Source organism: Dendrobates tinctorius, unplaced genomic scaffold, assembly GCF_039654945.1.
Source record: "Dendrobates tinctorius isolate UK_male_01 unplaced genomic scaffold, ASM3965494v1 ptg000099l, whole genome shotgun sequence".
Classification (NCBI taxonomy): Eukaryota; Metazoa; Chordata; class Amphibia; order Anura; family Dendrobatidae; genus Dendrobates; species Dendrobates tinctorius.
The window spans coordinates 8633238-8657185 of NW_027361767.1; the positions used below are offsets into that span (position 1 = coordinate 8633238).

The following is a 23948-nucleotide window of genomic DNA, read 5'->3' on the forward strand; positions in this document are numbered from 1 at the left end:
TATACCCAAGTCTTTTTCACACGTGCTGTTGCTTAGCCCTATTCCTCCCATTCTGTATATGCTTTTTTATTTTTATTATCCAGGTAAGGTAAGGTTCAGTAGGGTACGACCAATACTGGCCTCGTAGTCAAAATAAAGAAGAAGCTGTGATGCCAGACGTGGTTGTGAGAGTAAGAATGAATATAGACAGAGTTCCCCAATGAATAGTGCGGCTCATGTCTTGGGATGTTATGTAACTACAGCTCTGGCAAAAATTAAGAGACCACTGCAAAATTTTCAGTTTGTCTTAATTTTCTCTTTATAGGTATATTTTTGAGTAAAATATAAATTGCTCTTATATTCTATAAACTACTGACAACATGTCTTCGAATTTCCAAGCACTAAATTTTGTACTTATTTTCAGAAAATGAAAAATGGTCAAAATAGCAAAAAAATGCAGTGCTTGCAGACCTCAAATAATGCTAAGAAAACAAGTTCATAATTATTTAGAAACAATAATATTAATGTTTTAGGCTGTGTGCACACGCTGCGGAAAAGGTGCGGGTTCATCCGCGCGGATTTTGTACAATCCGCAGGTGAAACCGCAGGTCAAAAGACCTGCGGTTTTACCTGCGGATTGCTCTGCGGTTTTGCCCTGCGGTTTTTCATCTCCTCAATGGAGGAGATGGCAAACCGCAGGAGAATCCGCAGAAAGAATTGACATGTCAATTCTTTCTGCGGATTGAAAACCGCAGATAATCCGCGCGGAAAATTCCGCACCGTCTGCACTGCGGTTTTTGATTCCCATAGGGAATCATTGTACTGTACACCGCAGCAGAAACTGCTGCGGGTCCGCAGCGGCCAAAACCGCTGCGGAACCGCAGCAAAATCCGCAGCGTGTGCACACAGCCTTAAAGGGAATCTGTCACCCCATTTTAGCCCTATTCGCTGCGGCCACCGCATCAGGGGCTTATCTACAGCATTCTGTATTTTACTCTGCCCTCAACAGGGCAGATAAAGTACGCCTGCGCGGGAGCCAAGGGTGAAGCAATTAGGAGGATATCATCGTATGAAGATGGGAGGCGCCGGACCGGACCGCGACAACCACCGCACCCGACTCCGGCCCCCCGGTTAGTATAATCTAACGTGTTTTTCTTATCTTTCAGGTTTCATCGGGGGCTTATCTAAAGCATTACAGAATGCTGTAGATAAGTCCCTGATGGCTGTGGCCGCAGCTTATAGGGCTAAAATGGGGTGACAGATTCCATTTAACTCAGGAAGAGTTCAGAAATCAATATTTTGTGGAATAACCATGATTTTTAATCACAGCTTTCATGTGTCTTGGCATGCTTTCTGTCATGTCGGACACTGTTCGCACCAGGGTGTCCGGCAGACAGCGGTAATACCTCATCCTACCACTTGGTTCTCAGCGGCGCTGGTTGGTCTTCTGATCCGGCTTGGATTGGGTTAACCAGGTTGTCACTCTGGCTGAGGGCTTAGCCACGCCCTCTGTCTTTAAATTGTCCTGCGTGACTATGGGCGTCGCCGACTATAGCTCTTGCCTTGTGCTAGCGATACCGGTCTGGAGTGGTGGTCTAAGGAGCATACGGTTTCTGGTGTAGTATATTCCGTTGTTGCCATTTTGCCTCCCTGTGTTGTATTTTTTGGTTGCCCTTGCACATTATTGTATTCCCCTGTGTGTACGCGGTGTGGTGCGTTTCCTTTATCCCTGTTCGTACTTATTTGTGGGGTCTGGTGTTTGGTCTCCTCACTGGGTGGAGGGTGGTGGGTTCAGCTTAGGGCTGGACAGGAGACAAGGACAGGGTGGAGGCCCAGGCAGGCACACCTTCAGTGTAAACCCTGGGTTGAGGGACAGACAGGGTCTCCCCTAGTCTGAGGGACATCGCAGGGGTCCCGGGGTTTCAGCCTAAAGTTACCTAGGCTTCCCATGACACTTTCCACCAGTCTTTCACACTGCTTTTGGGTGACATTATGCCACTCCTGGTACAAAAATTTAAGCAGTTCTTCTTTGTTTGATGGCTTGTGACTATCCATCTTCCTCACATTCAAGAGGTTTTCAGTGGGGTTCAGGTTTGGAGATTGGGCTGGCCATGACAGCGATTTGAGCTAGTGTTCCTTCATCCACACGTTGATTGACCTAGCCGTGTGGCATGGCGCATTGTTCTGCTGGAAAAACCAGTCCTCAGAGTTGGGGAACGTTGCCTGAGCAGAAGGAATCAACTGTTTTTCCAGGATAACCTTGTATGCGGCTTGATTCATACATCCTTCACAAACATTAACCTGCCCAATTCCAGCCTTGCTGAAGTATCCCCAGATCATCACCGATCCTCCACCAAATTTCACAGTGGGTGCAAGACACTGTGGCTTGTACGCCTCTCCAGGTCTCCGTCTAATCATTAGACGACCAGGTGTTGGGCAAAGCTGGAAATTAGACTCATCAGAGGAGATTACCTTACTCCAGTCCTCTATGGTCCAATCCTTATGGTCTTTGGCAAACTTCAGCCCGGCTCTCCTTTGCTTCTCATTGATGAAAGGCTTTTTTCTAGCTTGACATGACTTCAGCCCTGCCTCTAGGAGCCTGTTACAAACTGTTCTTGCCGTGCACTTCACCCCAGCTGCCATTTGCCATTCTTTTTGTAGGTCACTTGATGTCATCCTGCGGCTGCTGAGTGACATTCGAATAAGATGACCATCATCCAGGTCAGTGGAGAGTCGTTTTTGCCCTCTGCCGGTCTGTAGCTTTATTATCTCCAATGTCTGCTCCTTGACCTTGTTGTAATGGACTGCCATCTTAGAAACTTTAAGGATGGAGGCAACATTACGCTCACTGTGTCCCTCTGCTAGTAAAGCCAGAATTGAGCCCTTCTTTTCCTCACTCAAGTTATTTTTTCATTCCTATTACTTTTGGGATGTTACTAGCACTTGTTTTGCCATCCAGCTTGTCCTATTGCAAGAAGATTGTCAACACCACAACAGGGTTTTTTAGGGTGTGTGCACACGCTGCGGATTCTGCTGCGGTTCCGCGCGGTTTTATTGCGGTTTCTAAACCGCAGAAAGAATTGACATGTCATTCTTTTCCACAGATTCCGCTGCGGTTTGCCATCTCCTCCATTGTGGAGATGAAAAACCGCAGGCTAATCCTCAGGTAAAACCGCAGGTCTGTATATTCAGAAGAAACTGAGCTCACTGATGGATTCTCAGTTAGCTCATTCTACAGCCAGCAATAGACAGCGTAAGGCTATGTGCTCATGGTGCAGATTCTGCTGTGGAATTTTCTGCGCAGATTTTGCTAAATCTGTAGGTAAAATGGCCTGCGTTTTACCTGCGGGTTTAGTGCAGATTTACTGCGGATTTCCCCTGCAGTTTTACATCTGTGGATTTCTATAATGGAGCAGGTGTAAAACTGCTGCGTGACTGCACAAAAGAAGTGACATGCTGAAGTTTAAGGCTATGTGCACACGATGCAGATTTGCTGCGGATCCGCACTGTGATTTACAGTACAATGTAAATCAATGGAAAGAAAAAAGCTGTGCAGAAAAATCAGTGCAGAATTGCTGCGTATTTAAAAGAAGAGCATGTCACTTCTTTTGTGCGGATCTGCAGCGTTTCTGGACCCCTCCATGATAGAAATCCGCAGGGGCAAAAACTGATGAAAATCCGCACAAAATCCGCATCAATTCCGCGGCAAAACTGCGGCTGCGGATTCTGCCAGGAGATGCAGTTTTTTGTGCAGAAAATTCTGCAACACTTTTCCTACGTGTGCACATAGCCTTAAATCAGCAGCAAATCTGCGCAGAAAAAATCTGCAGCATGTGCACTGCGTTTTTTGTTTTACATAGCCTAAAATGGAATCTGTCACCCCATTTCTTGCCTATCAGCTGCCGGCACCGCCATCAGGGGCTTATCTACAGCATTCTGTAAAGGCCCCGTCTCACTAAGCGATCACTAAGCGAGGTCCGGCGCCTGCGCGCTGCAGGACTCTGCTCTGCCCTCATTAGGGCAGAGCAGTGCACCTGCGCCGGAGCCACGACGGGAAGGAAAGAAGAGGACGTCACTATTAGAAGATGGGAGGCGCCGGAACGGACCGCGACACCCATCGGACCAAAACTGGACCGGACCCCCGGGTGAGTATAATCTAACTCATTTTTCTTCTCTTTCAGGTTACATCGGGGGCTTATCTACAGCGTTACAGAATGCTGTAGATAAGCCCCTGATGGCGGTACCGGCAGCTGATAGGCAAGAAATAGGGTGACAGATTCCCTTTAAATGGTACTGTACATCACTTGCAGATCTGCTGCAGATCCGCAGGGTCAAATCCGCACCGTGTGCACAGACCCTAACTCAGAGGCCCCAGCCCACAGCTCAGATGAAGGAGCTCGGCTCTCTGCTCACCTCTTGGATGGGTCACCTCTATAAGTGGCTGACAGTCACACCTGGCACCGCTGATCTCTGGTGACGTCTCCGTTGGCTGAGAGAATGCTTATTTTGGGGGCCATGATCCCCCCCAAGCTCCAGCCTCTTTCCGGCCTTGTATGCACCTCTGACACCAGTGATGGAGCTGGAGCCGAGGCGTCAGGCAGCCGCTTATCTCTGACAGCGTGGAATATACAGAGATGGCAGCTGAACGGGAAATTTACATTGCAAATATCTGCAATTTTATCTGCTGCAGCAAATATGGAGGGATGTGAAACTGCAAACGTGCGAGTCCCATCATCTGACACCGACAGGCCGAGACACGACAGAAATGGGAAATATGTGAGGGAGGCGAGAAGACATGAGAGAGGGGGAGAGCGGAGTCAGGGGGGTCTGAGCGGGCACAGAGAGCGTGGAAGACCACGCCACAAGTCACAGAGCGCGGAAGACCACACCACATGTCACAGAGAGCGGGGAAGACCACACCACATGTCACAGAGAGCGGGGAAGACCACACCACATGTCACAGAGACCATGGAAGACCACACCACATGTCACAGAGACCATGGAAGACCACACCACATGTCACAGAGACCATGGAAGACCACACCACATGTCACAGAGACCATGGAAGACCACACCACATGTCACAGAGAGCGGGGAAGACCACACCACATGTCACAGAGACCATGGAGGACCACACCACATGTCACAGAGAGTGTGGAAGACCACACCACATGTCACAGAGAGCGGGGAAGACCACACCACATGTCACAGAGAGCGTGGAAGACCACACCACATGTCACAGAGACCATGGAAGACCACACCACATGTCACAGAGAGCGGGGAAGACCACACCACATGTCACAGAGACCATGGAGGACCACACCACATGTCACAGAGAGCGTGGAAGACCACACCACATGTCACAGAGAGCGGGGAAGACCACACCACATGTCACAGAGAGCATGGAAGACCACACCACATGTCAAAGAGAGCGGGGAAGACCACACCACATGTCACAGAGAGCGTGGAAGACCACACCACATGTCACAGAGACCATGGAAGACCACACCACATGTCACAGAGAGCGGGGAAGACCACACCACATGTCACAGAGACCATGGAGGACCACACCACATGTCACAGAGAGCGTGGAAGACCACACCACATGTCACAGAGAGCGGGGAAGACCACACCACATGTCACAGAGAGCATGGAAGACCACACCACATGTCACAGAGAGCGGGGAAGACCACACCACATGTCACAGAGAGCGTGGAAGACCACACCACATGTCACAGAGAGCGCGGAAGACCACACCACATGTCACAGAGAGCATGGAAGACCACACCACATGTCACAGAGAGCGTGGAAGACCACACCACATGTCACAGAGAGCGGGGAAGACCACACCACATGTCACAGAGAGCGGGGAAGACCACACCACATGTCACAGAGAGCATGGAAGACCACACCACATGTCACAGAGACCATGGAAGACCACACCACATGTCACAGAGACCATGGAAGACCACACCACATGTCACAGAGAGCGGGGAAGACCACACCACATGTCACAGAGAGCATGGAAGACCACACCACATGTCACAGAGAGCGGGGAAGACCACACCACATGTCACAGAGAGCATGGAAGACCACGCCACATGTCACAGAGCGCGTGGAAGACCACACCACATGTCACAGAGAGCGTGGAAGACCACACCACATGTCACAGAGAGCGTGGAAGACCACACCACATGTCACAGAGAGCATGGAAGACCACACCACATGTCACAGAGAGCGGGGAAGACCATGCCACATGTCACAGAGAGCGGGGAAGACCATGCCACATGTCACAGAGAGCGTGGAAGACCACACCACATGTCACAGAGAGCGGGGAAGACCATGCCACATGTCACAGAGAGCGCGGGAAGACCAAGCCACATGTCACAGAGAGCGTGGAAGACCACACCACATGTCACAGAGAGCGTGGAAGACCACACCACATGTCACCGAGAGCATGGAAGACCACACCACATGTCACAGAGAGCGGGGAAGACCACGCCACAAGTCACAGAGCGCGGAAGACCACACCACATGTCACAGAGAGCGGGGAAGACCACACCACATGTCACAGAGAGCGGGGAAGACCACACCACATGTCACAGAGACCATGGAAGACCACACCACATGTCACAGAGACCATGGAAGACCACACCACATGTCACAGAGACCATGGAAGACCACACCACATGTCACAGAGACCATGGAAGACCACACCACATGTCACAGAGAGCGGGGAAGACCACACCACATGTCACAGAGACCATGGAGGACCACACCACATGTCACAGAGAGTGTGGAAGACCACACCACATGTCACAGAGAGCGGGGAAGACCACACCACATGTCACAGAGAGCGTGGAAGACCACACCACATGTCACAGAGACCATGGAAGACCACACCACATGTCACAGAGAGCGGGGAAGACCACACCACATGTCACAGAGACCATGGAGGACCACACCACATGTCACAGAGAGCGTGGAAGACCACACCACATGTCACAGAGAGCGGGGAAGACCACACCACATGTCACAGAGAGCATGGAAGACCACACCACATGTCAAAGAGAGCGGGGAAGACCACACCACATGTCACAGAGAGCGTGGAAGACCACACCACATGTCACAGAGACCATGGAAGACCACACCACATGTCACAGAGAGCGGGGAAGACCACACCACATGTCACAGAGACCATGGAGGACCACACCACATGTCACAGAGAGCGTGGAAGACCACACCACATGTCACAGAGAGCGGGGAAGACCACACCACATGTCACAGAGAGCATGGAAGACCACACCACATGTCACAGAGAGCGGGGAAGACCACACCACATGTCACAGAGAGCGTGGAAGACCACACCACATGTCACAGAGAGCGCGGAAGACCACACCACATGTCACAGAGAGCATGGAAGACCACACCACATGTCACAGAGAGCGTGGAAGACCACACCACATGTCACAGAGAGCGGGGAAGACCACACCACATGTCACAGAGAGCGGGGAAGACCACACCACATGTCACAGAGAGCATGGAAGACCACACCACATGTCACAGAGACCATGGAAGACCACACCACATGTCACAGAGACCATGGAAGACCACACCACATGTCACAGAGAGCGGGGAAGACCACACCACATGTCACAGAGAGCATGGAAGACCACACCACATGTCACAGAGAGCGGGGAAGACCACACCACATGTCACAGAGAGCATGGAAGACCACGCCACATGTCACAGAGCGCGTGGAAGACCACACCACATGTCACAGAGAGCGTGGAAGACCACACCACATGTCACAGAGAGCGTGGAAGACCACACCACATGTCACAGAGAGCATGGAAGACCACACCACATGTCACAGAGAGCGGGGAAGACCATGCCACATGTCACAGAGAGCGGGGAAGACCATGCCACATGTCACAGAGAGCGTGGAAGACCACACCACATGTCACAGAGAGCGGGGAAGACCATGCCACATGTCACAGAGAGCGCGGGAAGACCAAGCCACATGTCACAGAGAGCGTGGAAGACCACACCACATGTCACAGAGAGCGTGGAAGACCACACCACATGTCACCGAGAGCATGGAAGACCACACCACATGTCACAGAGAGCGTGGAAGACCACACCACATGTCACAGAGAGCGGGGAAGACCATGCCACATGTCACAGAGAGCGTGGAAGACCACACCACATGTCACAGAGAGCGTGGAAGACCACACCACATGTCACAGAGAGCGCGGAAGACCACACCACATGCCACACCACATGTCACAGAGACCATGGAAGACCACGCCACATGTCACAGAGAGCGCGGAAGACCACACCACATGTCACAGAGAGCGTGGAAGACCACACCACATGTCACAGAGAGCGGGGAAGACCACACCACATGTCACAGAGAGCGGGGAAGACCACACCACATGTCACAGAGACCATGGAAGACCACACCACATGTCACAGAGACCATGGAAGACCACACCACATGTCACAGAGAGCGTGGAAGACCACACCACATGTCACAGAGACCATGGAAGACCACACCACATGTCACAGAGAGCGGGGAAGACCACACCACATGTCACAGAGACCATGGAAGACCACACCACATGTCACAGAGAGCGTGGAAGACCACACCACATGTCACAGAGAGCGGGGAAGACCACACCACATGTCACAGAGAGCATGGAAGACCACACCACATGTCACAGAGAGCGGGGAAGACCACACCACATGTCACAGAGAGCGGGGAAGACCACACCACATGTCACAGAGAGCATGGAAGACCACACCACATGTCACAGAGAGCGGGGAAGACCACGCCACATGTCACAGAGAGCATGGAAGACCACACCACATGCCACACCACATGTCACAGAGACCATGGAAGACCACGCCACATGTCACAGAGAGCGGGGAAGACCATGCCACATGTCACAGAGAGCGGGGAAGACCATGCCACATGTCACAGAGAGCATGGAAGACCACACCACATGTCACAGAGAGCGGGGAAGACCATGCCACATGTCACAGAGAGCGGGGAAGACCAAGCCACATGTCACAGAGAGCGTGGAAGACCACACCACATGTCACAGAGAGCGTGGAAGACCACACCACATGTCACAGAGAGCATGGAAGACCACACCACATGTCACAGAGAGCGTGGAAGACCACACCACATGTCACAGAGAGCGGGGAAGACCATGCCACATGTCACAGAGAGCGTGGAAGACCACACCACATGTCACAGAGAGCGTGGAAGACCACACCACATGTCACAGAGAGCGCGGAAGACCACACCACATGCCACACCACATGTCACAGAGACCATGGAAGACCACGCCACATGTCACAGAGAGCGCGGAAGACCACACCACATGTCACAGAGAGCGTGGAAGACCACACCACATGTCACAGAGAGCGTGGAAGACCACACCACATGTCACAGAGAGCGGGGAAGACCACGCCACATGTCACAGAGAGCGTGGAAGACCACGCCACATGTCACAGAGAGCGCGGAAGACCACGCCACATGTCACAGAGAGCGTGGAAGACCACACCACATGTCACAGAGAGCGTGGAAGACCACACCACATGTCACAGAGAGCATGGAAGACCACACCACATGTCACAGAGAGCGCGGAAGACCACACCACATGTCACAGAGAGCGTGGAAGACCACACCACATGTCACAGAGAGCATGGAAGACCACACCACATGTCACAGAGAGCGTGGAAGACCACACCACATGTCACAGAGAGCGGGGAAGACCATGCCACATGTCACAGAGAGCGTGGAAGACCACACCACATGTCACAGAGAGCGTGGAAGACCACACCACATGTCACAGAGAGCGCGGAAGACCACACCACATGCCACACCACATGTCACAGAGACCATGGAAGACCACGCCACGTGTCACAGAGAGCGCGGAAGACTACACCACATGTCACAGAGAGCGTGGAAGACCACACCACATGTCACAGAGAGCGGGGAAGACCACACCACATGTCACAGAGAGCGGGGAAGACCACACCACATGTCACAGAGACCATGGAAGACCACACCACATGTCACAGAGACCATGGAAGACCACACCACATGTCACAGAGAGCGTGGAAGACCACACCACATGTCACAGAGACCATGGAAGACCACACCACATGTCACAGAGAGCGGGGAAGACCACACCACATGTCACAGAGACCATGGAAGACCACACCACATGTCACAGAGAGCGTGGAAGACCACACCACATGTCACAGAGAGCGGGGAAGACCACACCACATGTCACAGAGAGCATGGAAGACCACACCACATGTCACAGAGAGCGGGGAAGACCACACCACATGTCACAGAGAGCGTGGAAGACCACACCACATGTCACAGAGAGCGCGGAAGACCACACCACATGTCACAGAGAGCATGGAAGACCACACCACATGTCACAGAGAGCGGGGAAGACCACACCACATGTCACAGAGAGCGTGGAAGACCACACCACATGTCACAGAGAGCGCGGAAGACCACACCACATGTCACAGAGAGCGCGGAAGACCACACCACATGTCACAGAGAGCGGGGAAGACCACACCACATGTCACAGAGAGCATGGAAGACCACACCACATGTCACAGAGACCATGGAAGACCACACCACATGTCACAGAGAGCGGGGAAGACCACACCACATGTCACAGAGAGCATGGAAGACCACACCACATGTCACAGAGAGCGGGGAAGACCACACCACATGTCACAGAGAGCATGGAAGACCACGCCACATGTCACAGAGAGCGTGGAAGACCACACCACATGTCACAGAGAGCGTGGAAGACCACACCACATGTCACAGAGAGCGTGGAAGACCACACCACATGTCACAGAGAGCATGGAAGACCACACCACATGTCACAGAGAGCGGGGAAGACCATGCCACATGTCACAGAGAGCGGGGAAGACCACGCCACATGTCACAGAGAGCGTGGAAGACCACACCACATGTCACAGAGAGCGGGGAAGACCACGCCACATGTCACAGAGAGCGGGGAAGACCAAGCCACATGTCACAGAGAGCGTGGAAGACCACACCACATGTCACAGAGAGCGTGGAAGACCACACCACATGTCACAGAGAGCATGGAAGACCACACCACATGTCACAGAGAGCGTGGAAGACCACACCACATGTCACAGAGAGCGGGGAAGACCATGCCACATGTCACAGAGAGCGTGGAAGACTACACCACATGTCACAGAGAGCGTGGAAGACCACACCACATGTCACAGAGAGCGCGGAAGACCACACCACATGCCACACCACATGTCACAGAGACCATGGAAGACCACGCCACATGTCACAGAGAGCGCGGAAGACCACACCACATGTCACAGAGAGCGTGGAAGACCACACCACATGTCACAGAGAGCGTGGAAAACCACACCACATGTCACAGAGAGCGGGGAAGACCACGTCACATGTCACAGAGAGCGTGGAAGACCACGCCACATGTCACAGAGAGCGCGGAAGACCACGCCACATGTCACAGAGAGCGTGGAAGACCACACCACATGTCACAGAGAGCGTGGAAGACCACACCACATGTCACAGAGAGCATGGAAGACCACACCACATGTCACAGAGAGCGCGGAAGACCACACCACATGTCACAGAGACCGTGGAAGACCACACCACATGTCACAGAGAGCGTGGAAGACCACACCACATGTCACAGAGAGCGTGGAAGACCACACCACATGTCACAGAGAGCGTGGAAGACCACGCTACAGGTCACAGAGAGCGGGGAAGACCACACCACATGTCACAGAGAGCATGGAAGACCACACCACATGTCACAGAGAGCGTGGAAGACCACGCCACATGTCACAGAGAGCGTGGAAGACCACACCACATGTCACAGAGAGCGTGGAAGACCACGCTACATGTCACAGAGAGCGTGGAAGACCACACCACATGTCACAGAGAGCGTGGAAGACCACGCTACATGTCACAGAGAGCGGGGAAGACCACACCACATGTCACAGAGACCATGGAAGACCACACCACATGTCACAGAGAGCGTGGAAGACCACGCCACATGTCACAGAGAGCGTGGAAGACCACACCACATGTCACAGAGAGCGTGGAAGACCACGCTACATGTCACAGAGAGCGGGGAAGACCACACCACATGTCACAGAGACCATGGAAGACCACACCACATGTCACAGAGAGCGTGGAAGACCACGCCACATGTCACAGAGAGCGTGGAAGACCACACCACATGTCACAGAGAGCGTGGAAGACCACGCTACATGTCACAGAGAGCGGGGAAGACCACACCACATGTCACAGAGAGCGTGGAAGACCACGCCACATGTCACAGAGAGCGGGGAAGACCACGCCACATGTCACAGAGAGCATGGAAGACCACACCACATGTCACAGAGAGCGTGGAAGACCACGCCACATGTCACAGAGAGCGCGGAAGACCACGCCACATGTCACAGAGAGCGCGGAAGACCACGCCACATGTCACAGAGAGCGCGGAAGACCACGCCACATGTCACAGAGACCATGGAAGACCACACCACATGTCACAGAGAGCGTGGAAGACCACACCACATGTCACAGAGAGCGGGGAAGACCACACCACATGTCACAGAGAGCGTGGAAGACCACACCACATGTCACAGAGAGCGTGGAAGACCACATCACATGTCACAGAGAGCGCGGAAGACCACACCACATGTCACAGAGAGCGTGGAAGACCACACCACATGTCACAGAGAGCGTGGAAGACCACATCACATGTCACAGAGAGCGCGGAAGACCACACCACATGTCACAGAGAGCGTGGGAAACGGAGCTTCATACAGAGGACATACAGGGGCTTCTCACAGAACAAGATCATCAGAGTTAATTTATTTCAGTTCTTCAATACAAAAAGTGAATCTCCTATATTCTATAGAGTCATTACACACAGAGTGATCTATGTCACATGGTTATTTCTGTTAATGATTTTGGCTTACAGCCAATGAAAACCCAAAAGTCATTATCTCAGTAAATTAGACTAATTAACAAAAAAACACCTGCAAAGGCTCCTAAGCATCTAAACAAGGTCCTGGGTGCGAGGAGCTATGTGACATGAGGTCTGCTCCTCTCACCACAGGGCGACAGTCAGGAGGGAGGAGCTATGTGATATGGAGTCTGCTCCTCCCACCACAGTCAGGAGGGAGGAGCTATGTGACAGTTCTATGGAGATGGGGAGTCTCCTTTTCCCCCATGAATACAGAACACATCATTAGACCCCCTGTGTAGCCACATAATGAATATAAAGGGGTTTATAATTTCCCACAATGCCCCTGTAGCTATAATCCCAGCGATGATGGGCGCGGCGCCCTCCGGAGGATCGTGTTATCTCCTACACATGTAGCATTAACTATACATGAGGATGTGACTGTGACACCGCCCGGTATGTACCTGTAATTCTATACAACCCTCCCTGTACAGACGTCACCCCGGTATAACGCTGCACTGTGTGGGCTTCCCATACATAATCATCAGCACTATAGAACATGGGACCAAATAACACTGCCTGTCACCCCCCTACCGGACACCAGGGGGCGCTATGCATCATACAGGTCCATCCATACCCAGTAACCACTGACTGCTGCTCAACTAACTAACCGCAACTAACTGTAATAGAAAGTATCAGGAGGATGCCGCTACCTCAGGAGCCGCAAGACTCCGCCCCTCCACTCGTATTGGTGCAGGGCTGCAGGGTGTACACGGTACATGGTACATACAGGGTGTGGGCGTGGCCGGCAGCTGCAGGACTGACATCTGGAGGAGCAGAACAGAGGGGGTGAGGGAAAGACCACTGCCGGAGGAGGGGGAGACCGGAGCCAGCCTGCACCACCGACACACGGGGGAGACCCAGACATGGAGGACGACACCGAGAAGACCCCTCCTGACGGAGCGTATGGTAAGAGTCGAGAGTGACCTCCAACTACACAGCAGGGATGTATGGAGGAGTGATAATGAGAAGTGTTATACTCCACTTACCCCATATATCCTCCCTATATCTCCTCCTATTACTCCATATATCCTCCCTATATCTCCTCCTATTACTCCATATATCCTCCCTATATCTCCTCCTATTACCCCATATATCCTCCCTATATCTCCTCCTATTACCCCATATATCCTCCCTATATCTCCTCCTATTACCCCATATATCCTCCCTATATCTCCTATTACTCCATATATCCTCCCTATATCCCCCCTATTACCCCATATATCCTCCCTATATCTCCTCCTATTACTCCATATATCCTCCCTATATCTCCTCCTATTACTCCATATATCCTCCCTATATCTCCTCCTATTACTCCATATATCCTCCCTATATCTCCTCCTATTACTCCATATATCCTCCCTATATCTCCCCCTATTACCCCATATATCCTCCCTATATCCCCCCTATTACCCCATATATCCTCCCTATATCTCCTCCTATTACTCCATATATCCTCCCTATATCTCCTCCTATTACTCCATATATCTTCCCTATATCTCCTCCTATTACCCCATATATCCTCCCTATATCTCCTCCTATTACTCCATATATCCTCCCTATATCTCCCCCTATTACTCCATATATCCTCCCTATATCTCCTCCTATTACTCCATATATCCTCCCTATATCTCCCCCTATTACCCCATATATCCTCCCTATATCCCCCCTATTACCCCATATATCCTCCCTATATCTCCTCCTATTACTCCATATATCCTCCCTATATCTCCTCCTATTACTCCATATATCCTCCCTATATCTCCTCCTATTACTCCATATATCTTCCCTATATCTCCTCCTATTACCCCATATATCCTCCCTATATCTCCTCCTATTACTCCATATATCCTCCCTATATCTCCTCCTATTACTCCATATATCCTCCCTATATCTCCTCCTATTACTCCATACCATATATCCTCCCTATATCTCCTCCTATTACTCCCATATATCCTCCCTATATCTCCTCCTATTACTCCATATATCCTCCCTATATCTCCTCCTATTACTCCATATATCCTCCCTATATCTCCTCCTATTACTCCATATATCCTCCCTATATCTCCTCCTATTACTCCATATATCCTCCCTATATCTCCTCCTATTACTCCATATATCCTCCCTATATCTCCTCCTATTACTCCATATATCCTCCCTATATCTCCCCTATTACTCCATATATCCTCCCTATATCTCCTCCTATTACTCCATATATCCTCCCTATATCTCCTCCTATTACTCCATATATCCTCCCTATATCTCCTCCTATTACTCCATATATCCTCCCTATATCTCCTCCTATTACTCCATATATCCTCCCTATATCTCCTCCTATTACCCCATATATCCTCCCTATATCTCCTCCTATTACCCCATATATCCTCCCTATATCTCCTCCTATTACTCCATATATCCTCCCTATATCTCCTCCTATTACTCCATATATCCTCCCTATATCTCCTCCCTATTACTCCATATATCCTCCCTATATCTCCTCCTATTACTCCATATATCCTCCCTATATCTCCTCCTATTACTCCATATATCCTCCCTATATCTCCTCCTATTACTCCATATATCCTCCCTATATCTCCTCCTATTACTCCATATATCCTCCCTATATCTCCTCCTATTACTCCATATATCCTCCCTATATCTCCTCCTATTACTCCATATATCCTCCCTATATCTCCTCCTATTACTCCATATATCCTCCCTATATCTCCTCCTATTACTCCATATATCCTCCCTATATCTCCCCTATTACTCCATATATCCTCCCTATACTCCTCCTATTACTCCATATATCCTCCCTATATCTCCTCCTATTACCCCATATATCCTCCCTATATCTCCTCCTATTACTCCATATATCCTCCCTATATCTCCTCCTATTACCCATATATCCTCCCTATATCTCCTCCTATTACTCCATATATCCTCCCTATCTCCTCCTATTACTCCATATATCCTCCCTATATCTCCCCTATTACTCCATATATCCTCCCTATATCTCCTCCTATTACTCCATATATCCTCCCTATATCTCCTCCTATTACTCCATATATCCTCCCTATATCTCCTCCTATTACCCCATATATCCTCCCTATATCTCCTCCTATTACTCCATATATCCTCCCTATATCTCCTCCTATTACTCCATATATCCTCCCTATATCTCCTCCTATTACTCCATATATCCTCCCTATATCTCCCCTATTACTCCATATATCCTCCCTATATCTCCTCCTATTACTCCATATATCCTCCCTATATCTCCTATTACTCCATATATCCTCCCTATATCTCCCCTATTACTCCATATATCCTCCCTATATCTCCTCCTATTACTCCATATATCCTCCCTATATCTCCTCTATTACTCCATATATCCTCCCTATACCTCTCCCCCTATTACTCCATATATCCTCCCTATATCTCCTATTACCATGTTTCCTCCCTATATCTCCTCCTATTACCCCATATATCCTCCCTATATCTCCCCTATTACTCCATATATCCTCCCTATATCTCCTATTACTCCATGTTTCCTCCCTATATCTCCTCCTATTACCCCATATATCCTCCCTATATCTCCCCCTATTACCCCATATATCCTCCCTATATCTCCCCCTATTACTCCATATATCCTCCCTATATCTCCTATTACTCCATGTTTCCTCCCTATATCTCCTCCTATTACCCCATATATCCTCCCTATATCTCCTCCTATTACCCCATATATCCTCCCTATATCTCCTCCTATTACTCCATATATTCTCCCTATATCTCCCCCTATTGCTTCATATATCCTCCCTATATCTCCCCCTATTACCCCATATATCCTCCCTATATCTCCTATTACTCCATATATTCTCCCTATATCTCCCCCTATTGCTTCATATACCCTCCCTATATCTCCCCCTATTGCTTCATATATCCTCCCTATATCTCCTCCTATTACTCCATATATCCTCTCTCTATCTCCTCCTATTACTCCATATATCCTCCCTATATCTCCTCCTATTACTCCATATATCCTCCCTATATCTCCTCCTATTACTCCATATATCCTCCTTATATCTCCTCCTATTACTCCATGTTTCCTCCCTATATCTCCTCCTATTACCCCATACATCCTCCCTATATCTCCCCCTATTACTCCATATATCCTCCCTATATCTCCTATTACTCCATGTTTCCTCCCTATATCTCCTCCTATTACCCCATATATCCTCCCTATATCTCCCCCTATTACTCCATATATCCTCCCTATATCTCCTCCTATTACTCCATATATCCTCCCTATATCTCCTATTACTCCATATATCCTCCCTATATCTCCCCCTATTACTCCATATATCCTCCCTATATCTCCTCCTATTACCCCATATATCCTCCCTATATCTCCTCCTATTACCCCATATATCCTCCCTATATCTCCTCCTATTACCCCATATATCCTCCCTATATCTCCTCCTATTACTCCATATATCCTCCCTATATCTCCTCCTATTACTCCATATATCCTCCCTATATCTCCCCCTATTACTCCATATATCCTCCCTATATCTCCTCCTATTACTCCATATATCCTCCCTATATCTCCTCCTATTACTCCATATATCCTCCCTATATCTCCTCCTATTACCCCATATATCCTCCCTATATCTCCTCCTATTACTCCATATATCCTCCCTATATCTCCTCCTATTACTCCATATATCCTCCCTATATCTCCTCCTATTACTCCATATATCCTCCCTATATCTCCTCCTATTACTCCATATATCCTCCCTATATCTCCCCCTATTACTCCATATATCCTCCCTATATCTCCTCCTATTACTCCATATATCCTCCCTATATCTCCTATTACTCCATATATCCTCCCTATATCTCCTATTACTCCATATATCCTCCCTATATCTCCTCCTATTACTCCATATATCCTCCCTATATCTCCTATTACTCCATATATCCTCCCTATATCTCCCCCTATTACTCCATATATCCTCCCTATATCTCCTCCTATTACTCCATGTTTCCTCCCTATATCTCCTCCTATTACCCCATATATCCTCCCTATATCTCCCCCTATTACTCCATATATCCTCCCTATATCTCCTATTACTCCATGTTTCCTCCCTATATCTCCTCCTATTACCCCATATATCCTCCCTATATCTCCCCCTATTACCCCATATATCCTCCCTATATCTCCCCCTATTACTCCATATATCCTCCCTATATCTCCTATTACTCCATGTTTCCTCCCTATATCTCCTCCTATTACCCCATATATCCTCCCTATATCTCCTCCTATTACCCCATATATCCTCCCTATATCTCCTCCTATTACTCCATATATTCTCCCTATATCTCCCCCTATTGCTTCATATATCCTCCCTATATCTCCCCCTATTACCCCATATATCCTCCCTATATCTCCTATTACTCCATATATTCTCCCTATATCTCCCCCTATTGCTTCATATACCCTCCCTATATCTCCCCCTATTGCTTCATATATCCTCCCTATATCTCCTCCTATTACTCCATATATCCTCTCTCTATCTCCTCCTATTACTCCATATATCCTCCCTATATCTCCTCCTATTACTCCATATATCCTCCCTATATCTCCTCCTATTACTCCATATATCCTCCCTATATCTCCTCCTATTACTCCATATATCCTCCTTATATCTCCTCCTATTACTCCATGTTTCCTCCCTATATCTCCTCCTATTACCCCATACATCCTCCCTATATCTCCCCCTATTACTCCATATATCCTCCCTATATCTCCTATTACTCCATGTTTCCTCCCTATATCTCCTCCTATTACCCCATATATCCTCCCTATATCTCCCCCTATTACCCCATATATCCTCCCTATATCTCCTCCTATTACTCCATATATTCTCCCTATATCTCCCCCTATTGCTTCATATATCCTCCCTATATCTCCCCCTATTACCCCATATATCCTCCCTATATCTCCTATTACTCCATATATTCTCCCTATATCTCCCCCTATTGCTTCATATACCCTCCCTATATCTCCCCCTATTGCTTCATATATCCTCCCTATATCTCCTCCTATTACTCCATATATCCTCTCTCTATCTCCTCCTATTACTCCATATATCCTCCCTATATCTCCTCCTATTACTCCATATATCCTCCCTATATCTCCTCCTATTACTCCATATATCCTCCCTATATCTCCTCCTATTACTCCATGTTTCCTCCCTATATCTCCTCCTATTACCCCATATATCCTCCCTATATCTCCCCCTATTACTCCATATATCCTCCCTATATCTCCTCCTATTACTCCATGTTTCCTCCCTATATCTCCCCCTATTACCCCATACATCCTCCCTATATCTCCCCCTATTACTCCATATATCCTCCCTATATCTCCCCTATTACTTCATATATCCTCCCTATATCTCCTCCTATTACCCCATACATCCTCCCTATATCTCCCCCTATTACTCCATATATCCTCCCTATATCTCCTATTACTCCATGTTTCCTCCCTATATCTCCTCCTATTACCCCATATATCCTCCCTATATCTCCCCCTATTACCCCATATATCCTCCCTATATCGCCTATTACTCCATATACCCTCCCTATATCTCCCCCTATTGCTTCATATATCCTCCCTATATCTCCTCCTATAACTCCATATATCCTCCCTATATCTCCTATTACTCCATATACCCTCCCTATATCTCCTCCTATTACTCCATATATCCTCCCTATATCTCCTCCTATTACTCCATATATCCTCCCTATATCTCCTCCTATTACTCCATATATCCTCCCTATATCTCCTCCTATTACTCCATATATCCTCTCTCTATCTCCTCCTATTACTCCATATATCCTCCCTATATCTCCTCCTATTACTCCATATATCCTCCCTATATCTCCTCCTATTACTCCATATATCCTCCCTATATCTCCTCCTATTACTCCATGTTTCCTCCCTATATCTCCTCCTATTACCCCATATATCCTCCCTATATCTCCCCCTATTACTCCATATATCCTCCCTATATCTCCTCCTATTACTCCATGTTTCCTCCCTATATCTCCTCCTATTACCCCATACATCCTCCCTATATCTCCCCCTATTACTTCATATATCCTCCCTATATCTCCTCCTATTACCCCATACATCCTCCCTATATCTCCCCCTATTACTTCATATATCCTCCCTATATCTCCCCCTATTACTCCATATATCCTCCCTATATCTCCTATTACTCCATGTTTCCTCCCTATATCTCCTCCTATTACCCCATATATCCTCCCTATATCTCCCCCTATTACCCCATATATCCTCCCTATATCTCCTATTACTCCATATACCCTCCCTATATCTCCCCCTATTGCTTCATATATCCTCCCTATATCTCCTCCTATTACTCCATATATCCTCTCTCTATCTCCTCCTATTACTCCATATATCCTCCCTATATCTCCTCCTATTACTCCATATATCCTCCCTATATCTCCTCCTATTACTCCATATATCCTCCCTATATCTCCTCCTATTACTCCATGTTTCCTCCCTATATCTCCTCCTATTACCCCATATATCCTCCCTATATCTCCCCCTATTACTCCATATATCCTCCCTATATCTCCTCCTATTACTCCATGTTTCCTCCCTATATCTCCCCCTATTACTCCATATATCCTCCCTATATCTCCCCCTATTACTCCATATATCCTCCCTATATCTCCCCCTATTACTCCATATATCCTCCCTATATCTCCCCCTATTACTTCATATATCCTCCCTATATCTCCTCCTATTACCCCATACATCCTCCCTATATCTCCCCCTATTACTCCATATATCCTCCCTATATCTCCTATTACTCCATGTTTCCTCCCTATATCTCCCCCTATTACCCCATATATCCTCCCTATATCTCCTATTACTCCATATACCCTCCCTATATCTCCTCCTATTACTCCATATATCCTCCCTATATCTCCTCCTATAACTCCATATTTCCTCCCTATATCTCCTCCTATTACCCCATATATCCTCCCTATATCTCCTCCTATTACCCCATATATCCTCCCTATATCTCCTCCTATTACTCCATATATCCTCCCTATATCTCCCCCTATTACCCCATATATCCTCCCTATATCTCCTCCTATTACTCCATATATCCTCCCTATATCTCCCCCTATTACCCCATATATCCTCCCTATATCTCCTCCTATTACTCCATATATCCTCTCTATATCTCCTCCTATTACTCCATATATCCTCCCTATATATCCCCCTATTACCCCATATATCCTCCCTATATCTCCTCCTATTACTCCATATATCCTCCCTATATATCCTCCTATAACTCCATATTTCCTCCCTATATCTCCTCCTATTACCCCATATATCCTCCCTATATCTCCTCCTATTACTCCATATATCCTCCCTATATCTCCTCCTATAACTCCATATTTCCTCCCTATATCTCCTCCTATTACCCCATATATCCTCCCTATATCTCCTCCTATAACTCCATATTTCCTCCCTATATCTCCTCCTATTACTCCATATATCCTCCCTATATCTCCTCCTATTACTCCATATATCCTCCCTATATCTCCCCCTATTACTCCATATATCCTCCCTATATCTTCTCCTATTACTCCATATATCCTCCCTATATCTCCCCCTATTACTCCATATATCCTCCCTATATCTCCTCCTATTACTCCATATATCCTCCCTATATCTCCTCCTATAACTCCATATTTCCTCCCTATATCTCCTCCTATTACCCCATATATCCTCCCTATATCTCCCCCTATTACCCCATATATCCTCCCTATATCTCCTCCTATTACTCCATATATCCTCCCTATATCTCCTCCTATAACTCCATATTTCCTCCCTATATCTCCTCCTATTACCCCATATATCCTCCCTATATCTCCTCCTATTACTCCATATATCCTCCCTATATCTCCCCCTATTACTCCATATATCCTCCCTATATCTTCTCCTATTACTCCATATATCCTCCCTATATCTCCCCCTATTACTCCATATATCCTCCCTATATCTCCTCCTATTACTCCATATATCCTCCCTATATCTCCTCCTATAACTCCATATTTCCTCCCTATATCTCCTCCTATTACCCCATATATCCTCCCTATATCTCCCCCTATTACCCCATATATCCTCCCTATATCTCCTCCTATTACTCCATATATCCTCCCTATATCTCCTCCTATAACTCCATATTTCCTCCCTATATCTCCTCCTATTACCCCATATATCCTCCCTATATCTCCCCCTATTACCCCATATATCCTCCCTATATCTCCTCCTATTACTCCATATATCCTCCCTATATCTCCTCCTATTACTCCATATATCCTCCCTATATCTCCCCCTATTACCCCATATATCCTCCCTATATCTCCCCCTATTGCTTCATATATCCTCCCTATATCTCCTCCTATAACTCCATATATCCTCCCTATATCTCCTATTACTCCATATACCCTCCCTATATCTCCTCCTATTACTCCATATATCCTCCCTATATCTCCTCCTATAACTCCATATTTCCTCCCTATATCTCCTCCTATTACCCCATATATCCTCCCTATATCTCCTCCTATTACCCCATATATCCTCCCTATATCTCCTCCTATTACTCCATATATCCTCCCTATATCTCCCCCTATTACCCCATATATCCTCCCTATATCTCCTCCTATTACTCCATATATCCTCCCTATATCTCCCCCTATTACCCCATATATCCTCCCTATATCTCCTCCTATTACTCCATATATCCTCTCTATATCTCCTCCTATTACTCCATATATCCTCCCTATATATCCCCCTATTACCCCATATATCCTCCCTATATCTCCTCCTATTACTCCATATATCCTCCCTATATCTCCTCCTATAACTCCATATTTCCTCCCTATATCTCCTCCTATTACCCCATATATCCTCCCTATATCTCCTCCTATTACTCCATATATCCTCCCTATATCTCCTCCTATTACTCCATATATCCTCCCTATATCTCCCCCTATTACTCCATATATCCTCCCTATATCTTCTCCTATTACTCCATATATCCTCCCTATATCTCCCCCTATTACTCCATATATCCTCCCTATATCTCCTCCTATTACTCCATATATCCTCCCTATATCTCCTCCTATAACTCCATATTTCCTCCCTATATCTCCTCCTATTACCCCATATATCCTCCCTATATCTCCCCCTATTACCCCATATATCCTCCCTATATCTCCTCCTATTACTCCATATATCCTCCCTATATCTCCTCCTATAACTCCATATTTCCTCCCTATATCTCCTCCTATTACCCCATATATCCTCCCTATATCTCCTCCTATTACTCCATATATCCTCCCTATATCTCCCCCTATTACTCCATATATCCTCCCTATATCTTCTCCTATTACTCCATATATCCTCCCTATATCTCCCCCTATTACTCCATATATCCTCCCTATATCTCCTCCTATTACTCCATATATCCTCCCTATATCTCCTCCTATAACTCCATATTTCCTCCCTATATCTCCTCCTATTACCCCATATATCCTCCCTATATCTCCCCCTATTACCCCATATATCCTTCCTATATCTCCTCCTATTACTCCATATATCCTCCCTATATCTCCTCCTATAACTCCATATTTCCTCCCTATATCTCCTCCTATTACCCCATATATCCTCCCTATATCTCCCCCTATTACCCCATATATCCTCCCTATATCTCCTCCTATTACTCCATATATCCTCCCTATATCTCCTCCTATTAC

The 23948-nt window shown here is 47.7% G+C and overlaps 1 protein-coding gene across 2 annotated transcripts in view; it reads left to right on the forward strand.

The window, feature by feature from the left end:
• The first annotated feature begins 13827 nt into the window (after positions 1-13827).
• SLC44A2 (solute carrier family 44 member 2 (CTL2 blood group)) overlaps positions 13828-23948 on the forward strand; it is an 86172-nt gene continuing 76051 nt past the window's right edge. For both annotated transcript variants that reach the window (XM_073587555.1, XM_073587557.1), the window contains exon 1: positions 13828-13982. In XM_073587555.1, the coding sequence (XP_073443656.1) occupies positions 13940-13982 (43 nt within the window). In that variant the 5' untranslated portion in view covers positions 13828-13939. The remainder of the gene's footprint in view (positions 13983-23948) is intronic.